This window comes from Grampus griseus (genome assembly GCF_964374135.1).
Source record: "Grampus griseus genome assembly, chromosome: 19".
Classification (NCBI taxonomy): domain Eukaryota; kingdom Metazoa; phylum Chordata; class Mammalia; order Artiodactyla; family Delphinidae; genus Grampus; species Grampus griseus.
This window is the reverse complement of record NC_139013.1, coordinates 11,181,865-11,195,154: the sequence shown is the minus strand read 5'-3', so window position 1 is coordinate 11,195,154 and position 13,290 is coordinate 11,181,865. Positions and strand designations below refer to the sequence as shown.

The 13,290-nt window shown below is 49.6% G+C and overlaps 2 protein-coding genes across 2 annotated transcripts; one reads left to right on the top strand and one right to left on the bottom strand.

Annotated features, from left to right (window-relative positions):
- Positions 1–2,254: 2,254 nt before the first annotated feature.
- DMRTC2 (DMRT like family C2) lies at positions 2,255–5,969 on the bottom strand (the record flags this gene model as incomplete). The annotated part of the gene is made up of 8 exons (XM_082677493.1): positions 2,255–2,301; positions 3,228–3,402; positions 3,559–3,619; positions 4,423–4,549; positions 4,698–4,878; positions 5,145–5,221; positions 5,502–5,659; positions 5,746–5,969. 8 exons carry the CDS (start codon positions 5,967–5,969, stop codon positions 2,255–2,257), a joined length of 1,050 nt encoding a protein of 349 aa, XP_082533619.1.
- Positions 5,970–11,022: 5,053 nt separating this feature from the next.
- On the top strand, positions 11,023–12,699 carry LYPD4 (LY6/PLAUR domain containing 4; the record flags this gene model as incomplete). Its single annotated transcript, XM_082677494.1, has 4 exons — positions 11,023–11,089; positions 11,289–11,432; positions 11,891–12,217; positions 12,497–12,699. The coding sequence occupies 4 exons, from the start codon at positions 11,023–11,025 to the stop codon at positions 12,697–12,699; spliced, it is 741 nt and encodes a 246-aa protein (XP_082533620.1).
- Positions 12,700–13,290: the final 591 nt, after the last annotated feature.

Below are 13,290 nucleotides of genomic sequence, written 5' to 3'. Positions count from 1 at the left end.
GCAGAGAAATGGTCTGTGAAGAGTGGCCTGCCCCAGCTCCTTCCTCCAGTCTCCATCACTTTTTTTCCCCTCCCTTTTCTCATGTCATCCTTTAACCTCAAATTATACTTTCTCTTTTACTCTTCCCAGCTGTGTGAGCTTGGTGTACTGGGGACCTTTGGTCAGCCCTGAGTAGCAGGGTCTTAGCCACGTTGCATGTTGCAACGCTTCCCTCCCCCCTTGACTATGTGGGCTTGGTTTTCTGTCACTGGGAGAGCATGGCACAGCAAGGTTTAGGCAGGTCTATTAAGGGTCAATCACACATCTAAGTTAAAACAAGGTCAGGGAAGGAAGGTGTGAAGCAGACTTTGGGCTTTGGTTATCTTGCACTGAGTCCTGGGAAGTGTTGGAGATTTGTTGCTCTGTAATGTTAGAATTAGAAGCAGCTCACCTTCTCAAGGCCCCAAACTAGAAAAGAGCAAGTTGTAATTGGATGCCATCACCATCAATTATCTTGAATAAAAAGAGGTGTAGGTAACATTAGGAAAAAGAATCAGTGATCAGGCACGTCCCTTGAACTTTCTGTTTGGCCCTTCTAAGAGTAGAAATGGGGATGGGGGTCTCCGAGTCTTCATATCTTTGGAATAGCTCACCAGGTCTTCACGTGCTTGGAACAGTTCAAGGAGAAGGACTTGACAGCAGAGGACTAAGAAACAAACGTGAGTAAGACATTATTACTTACTGCTATCTTGAGTAGAAAAATAAAGACTTTTTGAAAAACCCTCGGGACTTGTGTCTGTCTCCTGGAGTCCTGAATTTTTCACTCTATGTATTATAAAAATTACCTATTGATTTGGGGCCTGGCAAGGAAGGAACCTTTCTCCAATATTTGCCTACAAATTTTCACTAAAATACTTGGGCAAGTCACTTTATCTCTCTAAGGTGTTCCTTTGTTTGTAAAATTGGAGTAATCGTGCATAGCTTACAGAGTTGCTGTGAGGATATATGTGAATTGCATAGAGTGTGTACTCAATAAATGATAATAACTGTCACTAACGTTTTATAGGTCCTTCAGAACTTAGATACATGAATCTCTCTAGTTCAGGAAAAACCCTTGATAAAGACTTAACTTGATTCTTCCTGTACTGATTGGTCTCAGTCTCCCCGTTTGAAAAATGTTACGTTAGATTAGCATTAAGTTGACATTCCATTGACTAAAGCTGGCCTAAAGATATGTCTTGTTTGACCTACATAGGATTTAAAGAAGAAAACTGAGCCAACATTTGAAAATTAAGATGTTTTAAAAAGAAATCTAGTTTTCCAGCTTCTCTTGAAAAATCAGAAGATATGGCAATCCGGAGCCCACGTTCCTGCCTGGCAACAATCCACTAGGGCCAAAAGGAAGCTACCTTCTTAGGTAGGGCATGCATTCTCAGTTTTCTAGGGCTCCTCTGGCCTTCTTTACTCATTTATATGATCTGCTTGGCCCTGGAGGTATTTCCACTTGTGCCCCTCTGGGCAGCTGGAAACCGTCCATGCTTGGCACAGAGCAGTCACTTAATTATTGAGTCAGTGAATCACCTACCGTGTCTGCCTACCACTCTTTCTTATCTGGCCATAAAAAGAAATCCAAGTTTGTAGTTATTTGTGGTAGTTACTGAATATCTGATTTTCACTTTGGGAAGTGAATTGAACAAGTCCTTTCTGTCAGTCAGAATAAACTAGGTTAGGCTGCGGTAGCAAACAATCCCCACATCTCAGTGGCTTAAAACAATACAGGTTTATTTTTTGCTTACTCACACAAACCTAGGCACAAAATGAAAATTCTCTCCTGTTTTCACATGCATGGAGACAGACATGAGTGCACAGGTATATACAGAATCACACGTCAAATAAATACCCTGGAACGTGAACTCATGCAAAAATCTATTTAGATACTGGTTAACTTAAACTGCACAACTTTCTCTTTGTTGGGGATTTTAAAAGGTCCCAGGATCCGAGGAAGGTAAAAGAATATCCCCCTTCAGCCAAGGAAATGGCCATGCTACAAAAGGAGCCAAAAGCTAACAAAGCACCTGAGAGCTTTAAAACAAGCCTGAAGCTTGTGCTACATTAAATTCCATGCATAAATCTGTCAGTAAAATACCAAATATGCAATGCCTGCAGGCTGTTGCCCCCCTACCCCAGTGAGGCCTCCACCTCTGGGCTTCTAGCTCAGGAGGGAGATGGATCCCAGATGCCCAATATGTAGAGCCACGGAGGGGGTTGGACTGGGTCAGAGAGAGGGGACAACAGGCTGGAATCCTCCTTCTTCAGCAGGAGCTACAGACAGGAAGGAAGGGGGCAGGACCAGGTCACATCTATTTCCCCTCCCAGCAAACCCTCTCGTTTTACCCCATCTAATCCAGGCCCATCTTTCTTCACCTGGATTATAGCAAACACTTCCTCCTCACTGATTTTCCCACTTCTAGTCTTGCCTCATCCAATCCCTCCATCACAGCCACCATACGTGTCTTTCTAAAGCTCAGGGATTCAGAATATGCCCCTTACTCAGAAACATTCCCTTGCTCCCCTTCATGTACAGGTGCTTGTCTAGATGCCCAAGCCTGGCATGCCAGACCTCCATGATCAGAAGCCCCTCCATACTCATCTGCTTCTGTTCCAGCAGTCCCTCTAGTCCCACACAGCATGTCCAATCCACCATTTTGGACAAGAGAAATCTCAGCCTTCCCTCTCTGTCCCCATAGGTGTTTCTCATGCCTCAAGATTCCTCTAGTTCTCTCCAGGTTTGTCACTGAGCTTTCTGAAGGCATCCAGGTTTCCCAAATAGAATGGAAGCTCCTTGAAGGCAGTTATCAAATCTCCTTCCAGGCCAGACCCTTGTTAGCTCTTCAGTCCCTCTCCAGACTTCAGCAGGCAGTTTGGGTCCAGAGAAAAAACCTTGGCTGGAGTCAGGAGAACAGGCTTTGCCACTGTCTTGCTATATGCACTCAGGCAAGTCCCTGCCTCTCTCAGGGCCTCACTTTCCTTGACATCAGGGCACTGGACATTTGCTTTTGAGTACAAAAAGGATAAAACAGATTCACTGAATAACTCTCAACTGTAATCCCAGGGGCTAGGTTGAAAAGCTTGGGGCCTGGGCCTGGGATCTTGAACTTCCTGATCTATTTGGTTAGTCCCTGCTTACTCCAGTACCTCCATTTCTCAGTCATGCCTATCCCATCCCCTCCTTTTAAGGAACAGGTTACCTGGTGGGCCACAGGGGTGGCGCAGGGAAATCCAGGCATGGTTGGAAGGACCAGAAGGGGTCAGGCGGGGAGCCTGAAACGAATCTTTCAGTCCCATAAGAGCCTCGGCTGCCTCCCACTGCAGCTGCCACTCTGAGGGGTCAGAGGTCCAGTCCAGGCGAGAGGCTCTGGGGGCCTGCAAAGGAAAGAGAGAGAAGCAGACTGGGAATCCCCACTTCTGCCCACCCTCCAGGTGCTCCCTCTGCCCCTGGTTACTTCATTATCCCCTACTCTTCCCTTCCCCAAGCTCAACTTCCTCCCAGGGTCCTGGGTCCCAATTCTTCCCCAGGACCTGTGGCTGCAGCAGAAGCGGGTCTGGGGTGCCACAGGGCTGAAGTTTCAGAGTCGAGCATCTGGAAATAAGGAGAAAAGATGCCAGGGGGATTAAACATGGAAAGACAGGTACACATGGAAACAGGGGCAGGATTTTGCTATGTTCTGATCTGGGAATCTGAGTGCCTGCTGGGTCATTAGGCTTTGTGGCCTTGGGCAAGTCCCTTCCTCTGTTATGGCCTGCTTTGTTTTCTGTAAAATGAAAATATCTGTCAGCTTCTTCCTACCAGGGCTACTGTGAGGATTATGGGAAATAATTGGTGTCCGCTAAAAAAAAAAACCTGACAAAACATCTAGAGGGATTGAGGTGACTGTTCCTGCCCTACCAGAGTCTGGTTTCCTTCCCTCCTAGTTCCCCAATCGCTATGGAACTTGAGGAGCAGCTTGGCTCACCTTTAGGAAGCTTTCTCTAATGGCCTTTGGCCTCTCTTCTAGGCCTCTGAGGCTCTTAGCAGCATGTCGTCCCCCCCCCGCCCCCCCACCCCACCCCCACTTCAGCAGGCAGTTCAACCCTATCTTATCTGTTTAAGTGGATTTAATAGCCACTACTTGTTTAAGGCCAGGGCTTGTGCTAGGTGTATTCCATATATTATTGCTAATTCTCATTATTACCAAGAAGTAGTAGTGTCTCTGATTTACTGACAGAAAAAAAGGCTTAGAGAGGTAAAGATACTTGTACAAAGGTTCACAGCTAGGCAATGGCAGACCTAGGAGAGCTCTGCCTCACCCATTAGCCTGTGACCTTTTCTTCTTCTTTATCTACTATGGTATCCAGCACAGGGTTAGGCACATCATAAACACATATCTTTTTCTCCCTACTCACGTGTGGGGCAGGGTAGAGGGCCCTTGGGATTCTCCAGAAAGAGGAGCCATCAGTATTGGGCGAGATCCTGAGCAGGCTGGGAGGGGCCCATGAGTGGGCAGCCAGAGGGCAGTGCCACGGTCAAAGCCTAACGAGGGTAAGAGAATGCAGAGCGTATGCAGAGGTCATGGCTTGTCTTCCCTCTTCCCACCCTGTATCTTTTTCCTCTTGTCTTTCTGATACAGTGGTACCTAGTCATTCACATATCTCTTGAATTAACGTTGAATTCATCTTACCAGGGAAAGGATGCAGAGGGACAGCAGGTTCTTGGCATAGCAAGCGGCACACCACTGGGGTTGGTACGGAAAGGCCTGGAGGCAGCCAGTGTCCAGTGGCCAAAGGGCCTGGAGGCACTGGAGTCCGGGGCAAAGGCAAGGCTTCTGGGGGACAGCTGAGCAGCAGAGGCCCCTGGGAGTTCTCCTGCAGGGGGCATAGGTTGGAGTCAGGTACAAGGCTGGAGAAGGAATGGGTATGTTCCAGGATGTAGGTAGGACCCCAAAACTTTAGAGCTTGAAGGGCCATAAAATCCCACCGCTTCATTTTGTCCATGGAATAGAAGTGATTTGCCCAAGATGACACAGCAATTCAGGGCTGGACCTAGAACCCAGGTGCTGAAGGCATACAGGAAGGGATCTGGGCAGGGGCTAAGACAGGGGTCCCCTCAGGGCCCAGTTTTTCCTTACCTTCTCAGGGGGTGTCAGTGCCAGTGGGACTGCCCTATGGGGAGTCTGAGGCTGGGGTGCTATGTTCTCCTTTGCAGCTGTGAGAGACCAGGGAGAGCTTTGGTGAGCTCTTTCTCCTGAGGGCCATCCCACTCCAACCCCAAACTGAATTATCTCTCGGTCCCATTTCTACCCACAGACCTCACCACATCCTCCCAACACTTAATCACATTTTATAGTTGGGGAGGGTGAGGCCCAGAGAATAGAAACACCTTGCCCCAGGTCGCGCACCAATTCAGTGGCAGGACTGGGACTCTTTTTCCTACTTAGGCTTTCCCTGCCCACATTCCTGCCCTGGCCCTGGCCAGAGACACTCACGGTGGAGCCTTGGTTGAGTGACTCCCTTCTTGACACTGCTGGGAGCTTTGGGAGGAGCCGCCCCTTTCCTCATCTGCCCCCGAGCCAGGTGCCGCTTCAGCTGCGCCTCCTCCTGCCTACGCTGGGCCACCTGGGCAGCCATGACTCTTCGGCGCTCCCTAAAGAGGGGGTGGCGAGTCAGAAGGCAGGTCAGCCGCCTTTCGGACGAGGCCCATCCTCTCCCTTCCCTGGATCTCATACTCACAAGACGAGGACACATTTGTGACACTTGCAAGCCTGAAAGAGGCAGAGGCGCTTGTGGCCCTTGAGGTGGGCAGTGACACCGTGACTGCGGCAGCGGGCGCACGTTGGAGAGCGACTGACAACTCTCCTGGGGACGAGCTCCCCGCCCTGGGGGGCTCTAGTCTCACCCCCTGTGGCAGAGTCTGAGGGGCAGTGGTGGACAGCAGGCATTTCATTGGGTTCCATGTATCTAGGGGCAGGAGTGGGGGGTCAGGGTGGACACGTGGGCCCTCTCCTGACCAGCCCTCTTGCCTCTGGGAGGCCACGCCTGAAGGATTTTTCCATTTCGCCCACTCCTGGACTCAGCTGTCACCCTTGAGTCTCCCCTGGCTTTCTCCTTCTTCACTTTCCTCAGGCATCATCTTTCCCAAGAACCTCTCTCTTTCCTTTCTTGTGTATCTTTCGATCCAAACATTATTCTCCGCTCACATGTTCCTTTCCAGGCAGAAATCCCAGTTTGGGGCATACTCGCGCACTCTCACGCCCTCTGCAGCAGTTCTTACACCCGCCTTCCACCAACACCCCATTCCCACAGTTTCCCCGGCATTCTCTTCAACAATTATCATCCCTCCCTCCTGCATTTATCCAATTCCCACACATAACGTTTATGCTCCCCTTTCAATTCTTAGCCTCACGTATGCCCTGCAATTCAATTTCTCCCCCGCAGCCCTTTTAATCAGACCACTCCCTTGCACCTCAGTAACTACATCTTCCTCATGGATCCCTTGCCTCACTTTCAAGAATTATTTTCATTCCTTCAGCAAAGGTTTACTGAGCCCCTTCCATGTGCCAGGCCCTGATCGAGGCCCAAAGCCCCCTCCCCACGGCCCAAATTCCTCTCTTGCACCCACACGCCTTCCAAACTAAGGCAATCCCGCGCCGTCGCTGCGCCCGGCCTTTACGCGCCTTCGCCCATTCCCAACAAGCAGCCTCGAACCGCGCCCGCCACACCTCCCCATGCATCTGTTCCTCGCGTGCACCCCCTTCTGCAGCTGTCCCCGCGGCCTCGCCCTGCTCCAGGGTCCCAGGGAGGGCTCGGGGCTCGGGGAGCGCGCCCAGGGGCCTCGGTGGGGGATGGGCGAAGGGGCCGCGAGGACCGTTAGTGGGGAGGCGACCGTTGTGTGCGGCAGGGAGTCCAGCGCAAGACAGGGAGGGGAAGAGACGGGAGGGGCGGGGTCGCGTTCGCGTCGTCAGCCGCGGTTACCACAGCCTCGAGCGAAGTCAGACTCAGGATGAGGCGAAAGAAGGTGGTGGGGCAGTGGGGTGAGGAATGGCCTCGCTCGCGCCACTTTTCCCGCCCCTTCTTACAAGGACCAATGAGCTTCAAGCGGCGCCTTCTGCCGCCGAGGCGGGCGACCAGTGCGCTTCAAGATCCTTCACTGACGGCCCGCCCCTTTACCTCCGGCCCGCTTCTCCTCGCGCCAGACTATCAGGCCAGCCAATAGAGCGTCGAGTTGAGTCTCGCGACACTTCTCCCTCCTTGCGTGATTTGCCTTCCAGACTGTTCTTTCCCTTTTTGGGGAGGTGGCCAATGGGGCGTCGAGTAACGCTTCCAGGACGAGGCTGGCCCTGCCCCCCCAGGAACGGCTGCCCGGCCCGCCCTCCCGCGCACGCGCAGTCTCACCCTCCGGCCAGCACTGCAGGGACGGCGCCTCTTGAGCGTTTGTCTTCGACTCTGCGCGGGCGGTTACTCTTTGCTGTGTGGATGCCCGTGCTTTCGCACTTCTCTCCCGCTGCCCAACTCCCGATCTACCTTTCTCCTTTTATGTTCCCTGTGCTGTGATATCCCTGTTTCCTTCCTGGGTCCCACCTTCTCACGCTGAGCCCCATTCCTTGTGTCTCTTATCGTCCGCGCTGGTGCTGATTTTGCTAACTCTGACATTTTCCATCTCTGAGAGCCTCTCTCTCTCTGCCTGTTCATCCTGCTGATTTTCGGAACCTCTTTCTCCACGTGCCTCATTCCCTCATAGCCTGGACCCCTGCCCCTCCCATCCTCCTCTTCGCTTCCCGAGACGCTTCTGTGGTTTTTCTGTCTTTTTAGCCTTTTCCACCGTCAGTGTTCATCTTTCTCCCGGATTGCACCCCATTCTCGGTGCTCCACTCTCTAATTGTAGCCTTCTCTGTGCATCTCTACTAGACCCATCTCACGGTTTCCCTCCCCATTCTCTGTGGTGTCCCCTTTTCTCTATGCATTCTGCCCTGTCTCCTTTTCTCTCTTTGAGCCTCTAAGATTGTCTCCTCTCTCCCCTGAGAACCCGGTCCTTGTGCCCCACTCCTCATTTTTCTGCCGCTCCCGATTGTGCTTTCTCTGCTCCCTGCAAGGTTCCATTCCAACAGTTTGCTCCTCCTTGTCTGTGTGGTTTCTCTTTTGTAGGGATAGCATCGCCTCTGACCACCACTCCATCCCTTTTTCCTTGAGGATTTCATTCCACTCTTTTCTGGTTGTGTCCGTGCTTGTTCTCAGATTGCTGGGTCCCGTTGTTTTGCGTTCCCAGGCAGGTGTGTGCCATCTTCTCTTCTTGGTCCAACTCGTTTGTTTGATCCTTTGTCAGCCTTCATTTCCCCTTCCTGTGTCCCATCTTTTCTGCTGGTCTTGGCCTCTTAGTTTGCCGCAGATTTCTGGATTACGGATCCTGTGTCAGGTATTCTGGACAGAGAAGTGTGGCAGAAGTGACCTCTAGCTGGACTGCTGTGCAGGGGGGCAGTACTAGACGAAGTTGGAAAGGTTGTTGGGGGCCAGTCTGGGGGAGGAAGGGTGAGGATGTGTGGAATGCTTTAATGCCAGCTGAAGCAATTGACATTAAACCTTTAGATAGTGGAGAGAGAGATAGGGGGACCAACATTTTTGGAGAGCTTAGCTCTTGCCTGGCACTTTATACTAATAATCTTATTAATTTTCAACAATGACTCTATGGGATATATTACTAATATATTTTATAAATGAGTTCAATAAGATGCACAAGATTACACAGCTAGACAATGGAGAGGTAAAGATTCCAGCGTTGGTCTGTCTTTGAGTCCAAAGTCTATCAACTTTGTACAACCTACAGTGTTTTAGTTATTTCCAGTAATCCCCAGTTCCCCACTTTTATTCTCTAACTGTTGCATAGGCACTCATTTCAGGTGGTTAATGCATATCTTTTAGTTTGTGTGTGTTCTTGCAAGATGTGCGGTGTTTTATGTGCATGATGCTTCAATTTATGCGAATGACATTATTTACTATTTAAAATAATCAGCACTGTTTTTATGATCCATCCAGTGCATGTGATGCGTACAGCTAACCAGTTGCTTCTAACTGCTGCATGCTATTCCATGGTGTGCATCCCCTGCGTGTCGCATGTTCACTAGGTCTCAGGGAGGGACGCCCACATTGCCTTCAGCTCACTGTCACCATAATAATGCTACATTCTCATGTGTTCCTTTGTAGTTGAAGGTGGAAATCTCTGTTATGTGTACCTAGGATATACCAGAGATGGCTCTTTGTAAGCCTAATTTGACTAAGTATTGCCAGACTCCTCCCCACAATGAATGATGCTTTGGGTCTGAGACACTGTTCAGAACTCCTCCCTTCCTCAGGGTCCAGAAGAGGACCCTATCCCTGGCCCCAACGACCCCATGAGCCGCAGTGCACAAGGGTCTCTGTAGCCCCACAGTGCTACCAATGCTCATAGTTTTCCAGCTTGCTGATCCCTCGCCAGTCTGATAGATGCACATTTGGATACATTGTATTCCTCTGATTATTGCTGAGCTGGGGTGTTTCTTCATATGCTTGTTAGACTTTGTTTTTTTTGTTGTTGTTTGTTTTGTTTTGTTTTGCGGTACGCAGGCCTCTCACTGTTGTGGCCTCTCCTGTTGCGGAGCACAGGCTCCGGACGCACAGGCTCAGCAGCCATGGCTCACGGGCCCAGCTGCTCCGCGGTATGTGGGATCTTCCCGGACCGGGGCACGAACCCGTGTCCCCTGCATCGGCAGGCGGACTCTCAACCACTGCGCCACCAGGGAAGCCCCCTGGTTTGTTTTTGAGATTGCTTCTTCATATGCTTGGTCCATTCGCCTGCTGGGGTTGCTCTCTTTTTCTTGTCAATTTGCCTGAGATCCTTGACCATTCTCGTTTTAAGACTTTGTATGCGCTCTTATGCCAATTTTGGCACTTCATATTATTTTAGAAACTTATCCACTTCATCTGGGTTTTCAAATTTATAAATGTAGAGTTGTTAATGACACTTTTATTATTCTTAGAACATGTGATGTCTGTTAATTTTTATTTTTCATTCTGTATTTTATTTGCATCTTTTTTTCTTGATTAGAGTTGCCAGAGAATTATCTTAGTAATATTGTCGAAGAATGAATATTAGTCTTTTGTAATACTTTTTTGTTGTTTTCTATTCCATTGATTTCTGTCATCATCTTTATTTCTATCCCTTTTTGGGGGATGCTTTGTGGTCTCATATAACTTCTTGAGTTAATTCATAAACATTTTGTAATTCTTCTTGTTTCCTGATAAATGTATTTAAATTATAAATTTACTTCTGAATATTGATTTAGAAATCAGAGTCCCAAATTTTGATGTGTATTTTAAAAAACTTTTGATGTTGAAATGATTATTGGCTTACAAGAAGTTGCAAAAATTTTAGAGTCCCTTAAACCCTTCTTCCAGTTCCCCATAGGGACATTCTGTATAACTGTAGTATATGAGCAGGAAATTGACATTGGTATATTACTCTTAACTAACTTACAGGCCTTACTCAGTTTTCATCAGATTTTACATGCACGTGTGTGTGTGTGACATGTAGTATGTTTGCTATTATTCAGTTCTAAATACTTTTTAATTTCTTTTTCGAGTCAAGGGTTATTTAGTAATATGTTGATTAACTCCTACACACACATTTGTTGTTCTGACCTCATTGCCTCTGGATGGAGAATAGCCTGTATGATAGTGATCCTTTGAATAAGCCAGCGTCCTCTGCTCAGCACCATGTCCAGTGGCAGAACCTAAGCAGGAGAGTGAAGAGTCAGGATTTGAGAAGCTAATGTGGGTTCGGGTTAGGTTGGAAGAGAGACTATGGAGATGGGAAGACCTGTGTCCCTGAAGGGCTCAGGGAGCCTATGTTAATGAAAATGATAATCAACTTTCTGCTCCAGAAACAGTGACCCAGAGGCTGACAAGAACTGAGCTTGAGACCTAGATTGAAATTGGTTCCAGACCGAGGCCCAGCATCCAGGACCCAGACACAGGACCATGGGACCTCAGCATTTGAGCCCCGTGCAGCTGCTCTGTCTCCTAGGGGCCATTTCCACTCTGCCTTGTATGTCCTTTGTGGCTGGACCCTTAGGGACCCTCTTGGCTGGGATGGGAGGGCTGGATTCATGTCACTGGGGGAAGGAAAGCTGCATATCTGGGTCCCTCGGGAGACAGGGTCTGTGGAGGCTGAGCTCTTGATTGGCGGTTCGGGGCTGAGAAGGCAATGTGAGGGGCAGGTGACTGGAAGAACATTCTCTCTTTAGGGGCTGGAGCTCTTTTGTGTTATGAAGCAACATCTTCCCTCTTCAGAGCTGTTGATCTCCATAACTGGCAATGGCTTCTGATGAGGAGCATGGTGTGTAAACTGAATGAGGGCTGTGAGGAGACGCTGGTGTTCATCGAGACAGGTGAACAGGGGTGACTTTGCGACATTTTGTTTGCTTGGTCTTCTGACCCCACCTCCATTCCTAGCACCCAGGGACTCTGGACTTGAGTTCCAGATATCTACCCCATTATATGTTTGGGAACAGCATCCAGACATCGGCAGGAGAGGGGCAGGACCCAGCTGGTTGTGGTGTGGGCTGGATAAGAGGACACAATGGAGGTGGACAGATCCCAGGAGGAGAGGGGGACTCTGGGAGAGAAGACAAGTTTGGGATACAAGGGAGAGAGGCGCAGACGGGCTCCTGTGGGGAGAAGAGTGAGGAGAGGCAGATGAGACGTGGGAAATCTGAGTGGTGAGAGGACAGTGGGGGAGGGGCAAAGTTGGTGATGGGGCAGCAGGAAGAGCAGGGTGTGGGCTGGGAGCTTGAACTGGGTGTGGCCAGCGACACTGATCAGAGCTCTCCAATCTTCTGCCCCACAGGGACCAGAAGGGGAATTGTGGGTTTTAAAGGCTGCAGCCCAGCTTCATCTTACCCCCCGCAAGTCTCCTACCTCGTTTCGCCGCCCGGATTGTCCATTGCCTCCTATAGCCGTGTCTGCCGGACATACCTCTGCAATAACCTCACCAACATGGATCCTTTTGTGAAACTCAAGGCCAAGGCTCCTAACACTTTAGCATCTTCTTCCCATAGTTGCCCAACCTGTGTGGGCGAGCACTCCAAGGACTGCCTCCCAAATTTTGTCACCACCGAGGCTTGCCCCAACAATGCTACTGAGTGTTACAGTTCCACCTTAAAATTTCAGGCAGGTGAGAGAAGAGAAACTTTCTTTCTCAGATGCCTGCTCTAGGCCTGCTGCCTTCCCGTCTCTGAGGGAGGTGGGTGGGACTGAGGTCCCATGGTCCTGTGTCTGGGTCCTGGGGGATGGGGGTTGTGGCACATAATTCCAAGGAGGAGGGGAGAAGGTGCCTGGTACCTGAGTGTTTGGTGGGAGAGCAGGGGTCCTGGTTTGTGAGGGGTGTCTGGAAGGAGGGGTAGGATGTTTGAGTCTTGAAAGTGTCTCTGACTCCTTGCTCTCTTCCTTACAGGGTATCTCAATACCACCTTCCTCCTCATGGGCTGTGCTCGTGAAAACACCGATATTTTATCCCAATTTCACCATATTGGCAGCATCAGAGTGACTGAGGCCATCAACATCTTAGAGAAGGCCCAGTTTGCTGGTGCAGAGCCCTCTAGTGGGAGACCTGCTTGGGGCATCCTCTTAGGCCTTCTGTTTGCCTTCAGGGACTGACGATCTAGCTGGACCAAACACCCCTACCCCTTCACATAGTGAAATAAAGTTACGGAGTTGCCTTTCTGCCTTGTCCTGTGGTCCATGAGGGTTGTGGAGGCGTGAAAGGTCTGAGGAGGGCCAGACGTGTCCAGGGAGGCGGAGGGGAGGGGCAGGTAATGGGCAGTGCTCGCTGTGAAGTGCGCAGGGGGCTTGGGGAGGAGGATCATTGGCAAAGTGACAGAATCATGCCCAGCAAGCAGGAGAAACCTAAACACTCCCCTTCGCCGCTGCCTCCTGAGGACGTGAGTTCTAGCCTGGGTTCAGCCATTGACTTGGAGATCCTGGCCAAACCTTCTCCCTTTTTGGGCTTCCATTTCCTCCCCTTTAACATGAAGGCCTTGTAGGGAAGTCATAGGGATTATAAATTCAATTTGAGTGAAGTTTAAAACCATATATTTTATGATAAAGCACCTTTAACTTAAGATGGCCAGAGCACTGACACTGATATGATATATTTGCTGTAAAGAGAATTATGAGAGTTTTATTTTTCTGATATTAAAAGTTACTTAATGAAGACTTGTTTCCATTAAAAAAAATAAAATGAAGGCC